This window comes from Diadema antillarum, unplaced genomic scaffold, assembly GCF_040938485.1.
Source record: "Diadema antillarum isolate AM-2024a unplaced genomic scaffold, OU_Dant_1.0 seq00000854_RagTag, whole genome shotgun sequence".
Classification (NCBI taxonomy): Eukaryota; Metazoa; Echinodermata; class Echinoidea; order Diadematoida; family Diadematidae; genus Diadema; species Diadema antillarum.
In genome coordinates, this window is record NW_027271725.1 from 487,715 (window position 1) to 502,520 (window position 14,806).

A 14,806-nucleotide genomic window follows, 5' to 3' on the forward strand; every position below is an offset into this window, starting at 1 on the left:
CGTGCGTTCGCGTCGTTCTCCCGGGCACATCTTCCTTGAATCGCGTGACTTTGCATTATTCTCCCCGGGCCCACGACGACAAGTCACAATTCGACTCTGCAATGACACTGTTTGGCACTTGGTTTGGCAAAAATAAGACATAGTTTTATGAATATGCTGCTAAACCGCATGCAGTCTGATTCATTTACATTTCAATTTGCACTTTTGTTGTTTTGTTGTATAGGTAGAACAAGAATGAACAAGCATTTTTGGCTGCTATACAAAAATAAAAACATTACACTGTTGTCATGTTGTTCATAAACTTTTATTACATCATGAAACTCCCTTATTCGCTAATTGCATACACATACACTAGTCTAACAATTATTTACAACAAATTTATCATGGTAAATTAACACCTTGCAAACTAAATGTATAAATCGAGAAAGAATTTAGGCTGAAGAAATCGGTGACTATATCCTCTGCACACTCGTGGCGACTGCAAAGGAAACTTTAGGGGACTGGAAAAAGCACAATGGATTTAAGTCTCGTGGTGTTTTGCCCTTTTGAAACGACGCATAGTTAATCATGAGTCGGTTATTTCTCTTTTCTATACTGGTTGTAATGGTTGACTTACTCCCATAATCACAGGTTGGCATAAAATGAACAATGAAAAGACTGTATACGGAGATACACGTGACATGATATCTGCACCAGCTATTTATGATTTCACGCAACAGTAGGCATTTCTGTACGCCTCTCGAAGGTACCCTTCGTTTTCAATAAGGTGGCGAATAGATACTTATACATTAATTGAATTTTTCGGTCTTAACATCGTGGTGATAAAAAGTGGGGATATCATGTGCAGGAGTTCGTACATTGATTCAAAGTATAGTTTTAACCTCGCTGTTCAAACGTTGTACTGTAGATACTTTTCAAGGACAGATGCGACCGGGAAATTTGGGCATAATATTTTTATTAACAATACATTTACATGGAATATTTCCAGTATGTGTGCCCTCATGGCCGTTCAAGATGAACAAAAGTGTGGACGAATCACGAGATATACCAGCGACGACGGCTTTAGATTGGTTCATAGCCTACATTAGAAAATGTCATAGACAATGATACATTTACAAGCACTCTCGTTATGTTGAACGCAGAGTCATTATCATTCTCGTATAATATTATACTTTTCATCGGAACTAAGTTCTTTTTTTTCTTCATCTTCTACTAATAGACCTGTACCAATGATTACACAGAATTGCACAATGACATGCTCATCAAACCTGTTTTAATTTGAACTTACAAATCAATGTGTATTCTTCATAGAGAACTACACGAAGAATACCCAGCAACTTGGTGTCATGGCAGCATACTCGCAAGTGGAGTCATGCATTCATTGTTCCCTGTTTTTTACTTACACGGCAAAAAAAAGAAGAAGAACAAAAACAAAAAACAAAAACAAAAACAAAAATAATAAGTAAATAAATATGAAAGGGGTGACTTTGTGTTGTCTCAATAAAGCATTGAAACACATTACACTTTCATCATTTGGCCAAACACGGAGTGAACAAATATCACGAGAGAAATACAGCGCTTTGTAATTTGTGATATTGATATAGAATTAAGATGGTGTATCCATTCTTTAAAATATACAAAACAGAAAAATACACCAACGTCATGCATTCTTGATATCATCATGGGTACGTTGTATAAAGTAATTGCAAGTCCGCGAAGCAATACAGATCCTTACCATATAATACATGCATAATACTGATGCATGATGATTAAAGCGTATAGCAATATTAGTGTCCTTTATAATACAGTCTACCGTATCCAACATATAATATTCATATTGCGTATAAGATAATAATACAACATGCAAACGATTTGAACTGCGACGATGTGGGACTGAGTTTTACCACCTTGGTTGATTTTTCATGATAGCATATTGTCGGGCCTAGCTGATTTTTTTTTATAATGAAATAAAGTTATGACATCGGGGTAGCATGTTTTTACAACTACATCGTTATTCTGCAAAGAACTAGGCTTCATTACCAGTGCAATTTATTAATCTTCAACATTTCGGATATTAGACATGCAGATCATGATATACATAAGAAATATGGATTGCAATAAACATTCCATGTTACAGTTTGTCGGCCGTCATCATTAGACCTTCATATTCCATGTTTCACGAGATGCCAGAAATTCTGAGAATGCAGCCACATATTATTAAGCCGATATTGACGATAAGTACATGTATGTATTTGTTTAGCTTTTCGGGCAAATTGTAGATCAAGATCTAGATCTACAAACAAGATCTGATCGAGATAAGTCTATAGGTGAGAATACTATACTTTCTCATCCTTTACGTTTCTGTACAATATCCAATGCAAGGTCATCGTCTTTTCGTCGTTGGTATCCTCTACATAAAAATATTATGCGCAGCTCCAAAGAATTTCGGCTTTGTGTAAAATATATGCAGATGAGACCTCATGGTTGGCCCTACAGTGTAAGTCCGCGCGTTTCGAGTTAACTGAACGGTGGTTTGATTCGATGCCATTTGGCTACTTCTGTCCCCCTTGGCCGTAGCATCTCCTCCCAATGGGCTGTGCCCGTTTCTCCGGAGCCCGGGCCCATTTCCACCTTGCCCACCATGACGTCACTCGCAACCCGCCTTCCCCGGTGGATCGCCAGCAGGAGAGAGATGTGTGGTAAGTCACTGGATTCCGGGTGGAACAGAAATGGCTGGTTCCACACGGGACTGGTACCAGAACGTCTCTGCGTGCTGTGCTCGTCCATAACTTCCCGGTGCTTTAGCAGCCGGACTGACACGTAGAAATCTGCGTCAAATATTTGTATTTTGAATAAAATGTAGATTTCCTTATATGGTAACATATGAAAAAATGTATGCATGCATGCATGTATGTAAACAACCATAACGATCACAAGTAGATGCGCATATGTATTAAGCAGAAGAGCCATCCTCTGGAGTTTCCCTTCCTTATTGGCCTAAGAGACAGGCATCGACACAGTGAATACAAAAAATAGACGTTGAATATCATCATGAATAGAAAGAAACCATAGGAAGCTACACTGTATAGAGAAACGATAGCGTGATGCAGAACGACAGAGAAAAGTATAGGAAATGCGGGATAGTGGAAATACGACAGATATGATGAGCATGGGTGCATGAGAAGGAAGAGACAGATTAGATAGATAACAAAGAATAAACAACGTTTATCAATGAAATAGAAAAGAATTAGGATCCATGGTGAGATGAGGTGACCAGGGTAGAGCTGAAAACGAAAAGACGTACCTCCGGTGCCCGGAACCACAGTGTCAACCATAAGGTTCTCAGCCTTCCGCACCATAACCTTGAGGCGGTCCGCTGAGGCCTGGTACTGCAGGGAGACAAAGAGGTCGCCCAGGTAGGGACTGCGTGACGTCAGCTCGGAGGTAGATTTGGAGCGCATCTGTTGCAGGCAGGGAAGTGACATCTGACAGTGATTTGAAAACGAACAGTTCCTACAATCTGTAAAAAGTCCTCACAGAATATACTATGTTACCATCTTGGTTAGACAATTGATTTGAAAACGAACAGTTCCTACAATCTGTAAAACGTCGTCATATAGAATATACCACATTACCATCTTGGTTAGAAAAGGTCAGAGTAAAATATTATTTTCTGTGCGACATTTCTGTTCTTTCAACAGTTGATTCAGTCATTTTTATTTGTATGATTCTATGGTAAAATACTCGATTTTCAAATGATTTGTATGGTTTTCCCGCGCACCTATGCCAAGTGACGGTTCTGAAGGGTGAAAAAAAAAAGCTTTCCGAAAACAACTTTCTGTCCAAAGGACGGATATGAAGGAAAAGATTCTACTTGAACTTGAAACAATTCCAGGGTGAAAATTGTGTATATTTCTTGGAGGAAATTTATGTTTGAGTCATTTCTTCAATAATCTTGCCTTTGCTGCATCACGTTTTAAACGTGTAGCCCGAATAACGGTTCTACGGTAAACACATTCAATTTTTGCAAATCATTGTTTTACTAAGTAAAATTTGCCTCGTTCGTACAGAGCGTGTCAGGAATCTCTTTCCTCAAAGTTCTGTCCATTGCAGTTCCAAGGGCATCCAAATGCTAAACTTGGAAGAAACAGACCTATGACATGCTTTACAACGATCCATATTTCTCTGTGACCACTTAACCAAACTGAATGGGGTTTTCTGCAAAAATATAGGTAAGATGTTATATATTAAAACCCTGAAATAGCATTAAGACAGTTTAATCATATCAAAATTCAACAACGTGGAAATCCTATTGTATTTTTTTTTGGGGGGGGGGAAGTACTCTATATATGCTTTTAGAGAGACGGTGAAGTTGTAGTATATGCTTACCCGTTTGAGATTTTTCTTTGGAAGTTTAGTTCGCTTTGTACTGAATGTCCGCTGGAAGTCGAGAAGTCTATCAGATTTGTCTATAAGCTGATGACACTCGGCGAAAACCTCCCCGCTGAAACGGGCTTTGCGATTATATTTATCTTTGATGTAGAGTTTGACCTTTAGGAAGCTGCCTTGCGCTTCTGCCAGACTCAACTTGCAGAACTGAAATGACTCGTTGAAGTAGGGATTGAGGGACTTCCTCACGGCGTCGGTCTGGAAGCCATCCTTGAACTTTGGCAGCAGGCGTACCTTGAGGAACGACGTGCACCCTGGGTAGTACTTCCGGGCCAAGCCGGATACAGACTTGAGGGTGACGTAGAGAGTATCGTCCCGCGTAGACATGAAGAGCGAGAAGTGCAGCACTGGCTTCTCGCACATCTCCGTGGGCGACACCAGCCAGTCGGAATCATGTCCCAATTGATCAAGTTCGGGTTCCGAGGTCATCGAGGCCAAGGAAGAATCCGACGACGACGGCGTCAATGAAGATACGGCTAGTGTCTTCCGTCGTTGTGCATCGATAGCGGCCAACTTCGGGCGAACCGCAGGCGTAGCTGTCCATGATTGCGACCTTATATAATCGGTATTCGGCTGCGGTGAAGAAGCGTCTATCGCCTCGTCGATCAGAGCATCGCTGTCGTGATCATCGATGGTAGGCTGTTGAGGCAAGGTGAGCCTCTTCGGGTGCTCGTCTCTAGCCTTGTCTCTGTAGAAGTCGCTCTTGAGAGGAGTAACGCCAAGTACACGCTCCAGCTCTGCCCGTCTTTTCTGCCGTTTCTTCTTTCGACGAGCACGGAGAAAGTAGCACAGAAAGACCACCAGGGCAACGAAGCCAATGGCTGCCACCCCAGCGCAGACTCCAAATATCACAGTCACTGCAACAATTAAACATGAAATAAAAAAACACAAATGAGGAGGAAATAAAGGCAAAACTGAAGCCGCGTTTTAACAGAGCCTTTCAAACCCGAGATTTACCGCAACAACGTCCGGGTAGGTCTGGGTATCCTTCTTAACCTGCCCGTTAAAACGGTCCCCGCAAAATTTTGCTCGGATGTTGTAGCGGTAATTTTTGCTTTTTACTACTGTAATCTCCTGCTGCTTGTTTTATTGTTCGAGGAGAGGAATTTTGTTTTCCGGACGTTGTTGCGACGTTGCCGCGGTAAGATCTGATAAATCACGGCTTTAAGTCCGAGTCACACTTTGTCGGATAGACCCACCGTACAAGAAACGGGCGATATTTCGCTCATCAATTTTCTCCATCATTTTCATCAAATTTTGATGAAAATTGGTTTTGAAATGACTGAGATATAAAAAAAAACAAGCAAAAAACAAAGAGGTCCTAACAAAAGGTGGGACCCACCTTTTATGAGGACCACATTGTTTTACTTTATTTTTGTGATATGTCAGATATTTCAAACCAAATTTTCATCAAATAAACTGCATGCTTTTCAATATTTAATAAATTACACAAATATCTAAAATCTGAATCCTAAATTTCAACCAAAACTATACCATTTTTTAAAAGTTAGAGTTGTGTCAAAACGCGTTGGTTTTGAAATCCAAAAGCCTATAATACTTTTTACATTTTGAAAAATATTGACATTATATTGTTCTCTATCATGTCTACAAGCACAAACATGTACATTGACTAATCCCGATTGTTTTGAATAATTTAATGAACAGAGGCGAAGTGTGTAGAGTTTGACCAAAACCTGCGTGATTGTTTTCATTTTCGCAGTGTGTGTACAAAGACCGCTTCTTTCTATACAGTTTACTGACAAACTTAAAACGAAAACCAACATCGATAGACCGCAACTATTCGGGGCGAGTATTAGAATTTATCTCAAAAATCCTTATATACATTTCAAGAGAATAATCGTTGGGTGATCAATCATGACATAAATCCTATTTGATTCGCTGCCCTGACCCAAAAAGAGGAAAGCAAAGTTTGCTCTGACGTCAATGACTATTTGACCAGTAAAGAGAGAATGAGACAGAGACAGAAAGAGAAAGAGAGTGAGAGAGAGAGAGAGAGAGAGAGAGAGGGAGGTGGGAGAGATCCCTGGGAGAAAGAGATAATGGGATATTGGTATATAACGGGAAGAGGTTTAAATCAAGGATGCAGATACGTTCATCATCTATAAACTGATAGTGTCTATATTATGTTCTGCCTTGTGTTATGAGAGGGGATGATATGCCTAAAAGTATCATAGTCTCAGTCAGAAGTACAATGTATCGAAAAATAAAACATGAGACAAAAATTTGTTGAATTCATGATGACGTTAGCGCGACCTTTAACACGAAAGATGCACTTGGTCATGTTGCTATGCAAATCAGACGTCAATTTCATATCCAGAAACACTTTTTTAATTTACCACGATGTTGACCAAGTATACTCATTCTAAGAGTGTTGCAAATAAGAGAATGAAAGACCAGTCCAATCAAACTAACATGGTATATTATCGAATATAATCTTATCATTTCATTGCGTGTACTAACAAAAAAAAACTCCACTTCGCACTTGATGGGAATTCTTATGAGATTTTTCAATCCCGTCACATACTCTGTTACATGAACAGAACCACCACGATGTGATCATGAATATTTCTAGCTACAACAAATCCGTAATGACATTGTTGCAGAAATCTTCTCTTTTTTTTCAGTGAATGTCTACGATCTTCTTACTTTCATAGCTATAGAATATACACATTTTGTTGGGAAAGACATTACAACAGCACGTTCTTTCACAATGATAGATGTTACCATCAAGCGAGAATAAATTTCCACAATTTTTGTCTCACCTCCCTAGTTTGAAGCAAGACAAAGAAATCACGTAATAACATTACAACATCACTTTGTCCTGAATTTCAGGGATGTGAAAACCCAAAACTGTGTGAGAATTTGACCAGCTGTCCGAGCGCGATAACTGATCAATTTGTGTTATCTGCATTGGTGTTTACCCAACAAAAGACAAGCCAGTGCATGCGCCGTTAATATTCAACAACTTCGCTAAAATAACATTGAAGTAAGGCACGGGGCACGGGCCTCCCTCACTGTGATGTGACAATAAGCTTATAAGTCACATTAGCAGTTTTTTTTTAATACATCAAATTTTGTGTGAGGTATAGACATAGGATTATTCCGGATGATCCTCCGAAAAATTTTTGGGAACGAATTGAGGAAACAAACCCAGTATCAGTGTGTTGAATATTGCTGATACTGATGGCGTCCCGAGGTTGCCTGCATTTCTTATTGCGTTTGTAGTCCAAGTAAAACCAGATCATTCATGTAAATCATTATGCTATGCTCTAAAGGTGCGGAATACTAAGTTTAGTCTGCACAATTTGATGTAATTTGAATTGATTTGTTTTACATGACAACCATAAAGGACGAATTAACGGCCATATACGCAACCAGGATCTCGACTGTTTGAAATCCCCTCCGAAAAACTACCGATATACAGTGCACTCCCGTTAATAACGAACACGGTTATAACGAAATTCTTGTTAGAACGAAAGCAATTAATTTCCACTTAATCCGTAATAATGCAATGATGTTGACAACTGAGGGCATGATCATAATTACAATTATATCAGCTTTCCCAGCTCTTCAAACTATTTTCGGATTACTGGCATGGCATGCACAAGAGACGTGGTTCGCGTGCTTTCCTCGGGAATTCGACGTGCCTTGCCTATCATGGCAACTATGAATGTTTTTTCTGCAGATAAATAAACATAGAGTTCTCCACTAACTGAAACGAATTTAGACACGTGCATGAACCGGAATAGCTGTCTTATTTGCTTCCAGCAACCGAAGTGATTTTTCTCCTCCTACATGTTATCATGAAGGCAAAAGGCATATAAAATGAAGTATGATTCAGAGGCTTTTCTGGATTACTCAACAAACGGAATATTTGTAATTCTTTTCATTAATGCATTCATTGCAAGGGGCAGCAGAGCTGTTCTACTGACATTAGTCCACAAAGGAATCAATATCTTTGTTTTCCGGGGATTTCGGAGAAATGATTCAGCTTTAGAATCTCAATTGCTAACACGAAGAGCAAATATTCTGCGCCTGTTGATGGCACGTTCATGGGGTGCATAACGACGGTATGCCGGGGACATGTTTGGTGAATTTACTTTGAAATACCAAGGTAATGGAGCGTTCCGCTTTTTTCCTGTAATGAGGATGGATTTGTCATTAGCTATCAAAAAGCATTAGTTGCGACGTATACTTCTTGTTGGGTCTCAGGTTTTGTTTTGTTTTGTGCCTTTTCGTGCTTGTTTTGATTTTCGAGGGTATATACAATCACCGAGGTAGTAGGTTTACAACCCAGTATATCGTAAGCTTAGTGATTATGACCTTAAATTGCTTATTCCACAGAGGACTTGGAATATCTGCTGTCTTCCTCTTTGTTGTACATTAAAACACACACACACACACACACACACACACGACAAATGGATTGGGTGCGAGAGTCAATGTCTTTTTCCATTATGGACAAATCTATCATAGTCTCGGACGATGAACATTATCATTGACATGATTGAAGAGAGCCATGCATGCAGGCCTGCGTACCCATCAAGATATTTGATTCAGCAGAGAATACAGACCAGCTGACACATAGTTTTCATACATAATTTTGAATGCCACATATACACTGATTGTACAAACTTCAATCAAACATGAGTTCGCAGTAAAATGGAAAAAAAAATCGGTAAAAATTGTGTGAATATCCTGCGTGTCGTTATCTGGGCCCTGTTGCATAAAACCCTTACCGCTGGACTTACCGCTCCTTTCTAGCGGTAAGTCTTCAAATTAGCGGTAAATTTTATAATCCTTGATGCTGATTGGCTGTGACGCCTGATTTTGACGGTAGTTACCATTGAAATTCAATGGTAAGTTTTATGCAACGGGGCCCTGAGATTGCACCTGCCATTGTACTAGGTGTTTCAAAAAACATTTCCCACTTTTGATCATAAATATTTCAAAAACTATTCATTCGATAAAAATGTCATTGATATGAGTAATAGCTGGATAGTGTACAATTTGGTTTGAGGTGATTTGCACATGAAAGCATAAATCAGTTTCATTAAATCTACGATTGATTTTGAAGTAAGGTTTCAGATTTTGGTCAAATTTTATCCCTCTGTACAAAAATTGAACTTCGCACAGGATCCAATGATGTGTATGTGAGTGTGTGCTGACAATGGCCCTGAACAATGGACATGCCTGAACCACCTGTTCACTAGGCATCAGTCTGGCGCTCCCAGGCACATGAATGCTTAATCAATAATTCATGCGGATTGCCCTGGGCACTGCTAGTCTGAATTCATGCACGGTAAAGTGCTTGTAAACACCACATTTCATTCCAGCTGGCAATCATTTTCAAATTTTGCTTCACATATCACTAAATTTGGGATATAAATAAGCATAAATGATCTAAAGTTCCTCATTTCAATACAACTGTCTACTAATCAAATAGACAAATTTTTCGCTTTTTCGATAAAAAGAGATCATTTTTGGTAAAGAGTTCAGCAGCATTTATCATTGGGGCGATTTGTTTCAGAGTAGATTTATTTAAGGTTCCATATACACAAGTGTATATACACTCTAATTGATTTTCTTTACTTCCTGTCACCACGTTTACGATAGAACAGAAGGTATTCATTGTAATTTTGTTTTTCAGAAGTAGAGAGAGCACTGACGCGACTCAACGACAGTATCGACAGGCGTTTGACTTTACACAGATACTGCCAGAGGCTGAATAAAGACTAGCTGTGATAGTGGAATTTCTCATGAATGAATAATGAAGCATTCAAACCCTGGCCATTGTTCAGGACCATTGTCAGGGTGTTAACCACACACTCCCATACACACCCACTGACTCCTGTGCAAAGTGAAATTTTGTACAGAGGGTTGAAAATAGAGCAAAGTCTGGAACCTCCCTGTGAAATGAATCATGGATTTCATGAAACTTATTTATGCTTTCATATTTAAACCACCTTCAACCAAATTGTACACTATTCAGCTATCACTCATATCAATGACAGTGCTATTTGATATATAGTTTTTGAATTATTAAGAATCAAAAGTGGGAAATGTTTTTTGAAACACCTAGTATAATAATGCGAATCTTCGCAGATGGCTGACTGGATTGTATCCCTGCAATAGTCAGAATCTTTTCTTTCAAGTATAGAAACGAACGATAGGACTACGTCACGATGACAGATGGAACTCAGCTTTCTTTTGCTTTAATCCTAATCAGATGATTATAATTTAGGTATTCTAACTGTAGATCTCGGTCTATCCTTTGGACAAGTGAGAACAAGAAAGGGTGGTTGTTTTATAACTATATAGTTTGGCTGCAAACGACCACTATTCATTCAGACATTAGAGTCTTTAATTCGTTTACTAACAAAATGCAGCATTGTCTTGCATTCATCACTGGGAATTGCCATATTAAAGGAAGCCTAGTATATCTGCCACACACACATAAAAAAAAACCAAAACAAAACACCGTCTTCTTGTAAGGACATGTTCTGTGACAACATTATCATCCTCAACCCTAACGATGAACATAACACATGGATTTATCTTAAGAATAAGATTATTGCTAGCTCTAACACGATAAAGTTTACATTTATACGCTTTTAGTCTGTAGCTATTACTTTCTTTCTCTTCAAATGTGATGGTTCAGAGGGTAAGGAACTCTCATCATGCTTAATACCTGTCGTATAGACATACACAGGCAATAGATGGTATGCCTACATGCCTGCAAAAGAAAATGTGCCGAAGAATAGGTCTAATTTATTGCTTCAATAATAGCGTTTAAAGTAAACGTTATATTTTTATACGAACAGGAATAATGTATTGGGAATTAATGACGCCAGAGAATGCAATGTATAATGGTCAAAACGGTATACTCACATTGGACTGCCATTCTATGCAGATGTTACGAAAAGTGAAGACACATCCAGTGGAAGACACGACTGGGCCAGGCCTCGGGCAGACTTGATTCTGATGTCATGTGGAGATAGGGAAGGCGAGTGTGGGCTGGCGTCGCCAAAACACTCTGAGCGGCGACACCTCGAAAGCACGCCACACACGCTAAATGCACCGCGCCACCGACGTGACCGATGGGGCGTGCCTCCGAATTGAGATTGTCCAACTTGACGCAAAGATTACCAATATTTCGCAGTGATTGAAGAGGTTTTCAGCCGATGAAATTATATCCTCTCAAGAGAGAAAATGGAAAAAGAAGTAGGGATTGCACTCACAGAAAGTAGGACCTAAAATGGCACAGCAAATCAGCAAATCCATTGTCCCTTTTACGCAGCCGACCGTTATCACTCACATAGCAGTATACCATGGCGAAGTCCAAATGAGGTCATTCAGAAGAAATAGCTTCCACATGAGGATTTTTAGACTTGAGAAAATACTGTCGGTCCACCTTTTGTTAGCAGCACATACTCACCCGCGCTAATGAAATCGCTCAACCACGGTGAATTTATGTCAATGCTCCTTCGATTTAATTATCATGATAATAAGCTTTGGATTTATCTGGTGCATAACTGTTTATATAGCTCGATAAAAAGTAGATAGGGGTGTTGTTTTCTTCAGACTCTGTAAAGGAATTAAGCGGTTACGCATTAGATTAGGATTGTAAGAAGAATGGTCTCAAGAATTTTCCTTTTAATTTCAATATCTATTTATAATTATATTCATTCATTTATTTTTCTATTAATTCATCTCTCTATTTATCTCTTTCTGTCAACATTCATTTCGATATATTTATTTGTGTTTATTCACTTATTTATCTATTTATTATTCATTATTTTATCTGTCTGTATCAAGTTTACATCAAGGATTTTGTGCATTAGACCCATATGAAGGTCTGTAATAGAACATTGCTGGCAATCTGTACTGAAAAAGTATGTCGATAGATTTATAAACTTTGGTAAACATGATGTTCCTTGAAATGTCCCTTGATAACCACTTTTTTTAACTGACTGCTCTTCAGTGTTGATACAAATGAAAAAGAGTGTCTGTGGATACAAAATTTTCATGATCCTATTAATCGAAGACTTGTTTTAGAAATATGTTTGATGCAGTCATTGCAACGATCATCGTGACGACAATCATAATGGTAATACATGTAGTTATAATAACCATGATTATGATTATGATTATGAAAATAGTGAAAGTGCATCAATAATGACGATAAGAAAAATAAGTTTTAGTCGTAATTATCATTATCATTATTATTATTATCATCATCATCATCATCATCACTAATATTCCCAGAGGGTTGTAACAAGATAAACCATCAACATTTTTAGGTGCTGATGGTATATCTTATACCTTATCGATATGTCAAGATGTATAATTTATGTAAAATATGTCCAAGTATTTCTGCACCAATCTGGATTCGAACCTGACTTTCCATGTTCAGAGTTCAGTGTGCCTATATAAACCACCGTAACCACCGTACTATCAATTGGTTTCCTGTAAACCGTGCCGTGAATCTCTCACTTGTTTACATTCCAAAAATAACAGGAATCATATCGTTATTATAATTAGATAATTCAGAGGTACGGTACAATGTAGATACAGCTCGGAATGATGTGTTTGGACGTATTGAAATAAAAAGTCCAATGATATCACATTAAATTATAGATTAAATACGAATGAACTGTTTTTATTTCAGCCATAAGCCAGATGCACAAAATGTATCAACGGTTCTGGAGCAATTGCAGTTATGGTAAAGTGAAATGGAAAATTATTTCATAAAACGGCCAGAGCCCATCAAAAGTGGACTTTCAGCGCACAGCTGAAATTGTGTCACGTGCATAGATGGGTACTTTAGTAGGTCCAATGTGAAACCATAACTCATCCACATCTCCGAAATGTGTTCTACATCATAGAAAGTTATCTTTAAAAGTTTAGCTGAAGGAAAATTGACTTTCCAGGATCCAGAGTGCTGTGTTGACAACTTACGTTTGATAAAAGAGGTTACAGGGCTAGATTTCAGAACTGCCTGTACTTATTCAAACAGCTCTCTGTTTTCTATGGATGTACAAAATAATTATCCATGTGCCATTTTGTTCTTTTGATGATCAGGGTTTGATGCCACCGTCTTTCTGAGCAATCTGGAGATATATTTTGAACCCTGACATAATGCCGGGTATATTGGTTGTTCATCAATTAGATGACATGAAATTTCACCTGATTAAGCATGGGACAAAAGTCAATCCCATCCACATCAATAAAGAGCTGTATGTTGTGAAAGTTTTTAAAACTGTAGCCTTCTGGAAAACCAATTTTTATCCAGTGTCGATCAATTTAGTCCTACGCATGGCATAATCTTCAAATATGGTTCTTCAGGAATTAGGCCTATGTCAGATTAGTGTCCAGACATAATCCATTCTATAGTAATTTTTATTAGACTTTATCAATCTTTGCGACGCTTTTTGTTCATTTCCGCGTTGTTAACATGACAGTGGGTGGATACCGCTCATCATTTAAACATATCATATAAAGGATGAAGAAAAGGAAGTATAACCCCATCATTTTTATTATAGACGTATAGGGCCTATATACGGTCTTCCTTAGAGATAGGCTGGCAATTACGTAATAAGACATAAATCAATTGACTTCCTATCTGTGAGGTGGATCCAGTTTGGCACATATATTATTTTTAGTTAAAATATTTTTGAGTGGCGACATCAAACATGGATTTAAAGGGAATGCGACATTAGTCTGTTGTGACTCCATCACTTGAACCGCGTGCCACCGCTTGGTCGGAGTTGAACGCAAGTTTTTCGTCCCGCTGTGTCACGGAAACATTCATTTGTTTTAATTTCTGGCATATACTATGAACATACATTTAATATCTTCACTGTGACATCACAATATATCATGTACATTTTGCCTACCACTGCAATGAAGAATTAATTGAAGCTTAAAGGAAACCAAAATCCAAAGAGAAATGTGGATTGAGGGAAAGCAGCAACATTATCATATACAATGATATAATATAATATAATATAATATAATATAATATAATATAATATAATATAATATAATATAATATAATATAATATAATATAATATAATATAATATAATATCATATCATATATGATATGATATGATATGATATGATATGATATAATATAAAGGGAATTCCACAAAAATTCATTTTTCATGAAAATTACACATTCCATCATCTTGATAATGATAATGCGCAGCTTCTATAATTATATACTCTACTGCACATAAATTGATACTGACATAAATGTTAAGGGTAGCAATTATTCCCCCTGCTTTCTGAAAACGGTTAGTCAAGTGTTCTTTCATTATGCTAGAAAAGTG

General features: G+C 38.0%; 1 protein-coding gene across 2 annotated transcripts; it reads right to left on the reverse strand.

Annotated features, from left to right (window-relative positions):
- Positions 1-319: 319 nt before the first annotated feature.
- LOC139740429 (synaptotagmin-5-like) lies at positions 320-11,491 on the reverse strand. 2 transcript variants are annotated; one of them, XM_071651023.1, is made up of 4 exons: positions 11,362-11,491; positions 4,390-5,306; positions 3,305-3,461; positions 320-2,828 (listed from the first exon to the last, which is right to left on the reverse strand). In XM_071651023.1, exons 1-4 carry the CDS (start codon positions 11,372-11,374, stop codon positions 2,518-2,520), a joined length of 1,398 nt encoding a protein of 465 aa, XP_071507124.1. In that variant the 5' UTR covers positions 11,375-11,491; the 3' UTR covers positions 320-2,517. The 2 variants fall into 2 exon arrangements, with proteins under 2 accessions (XP_071507124.1, XP_071507123.1); XM_071651022.1 differs by having other exon boundaries at positions 3,305-3,485.
- Between the last annotated feature and the right edge of the window lie 3,315 nt (positions 11,492-14,806).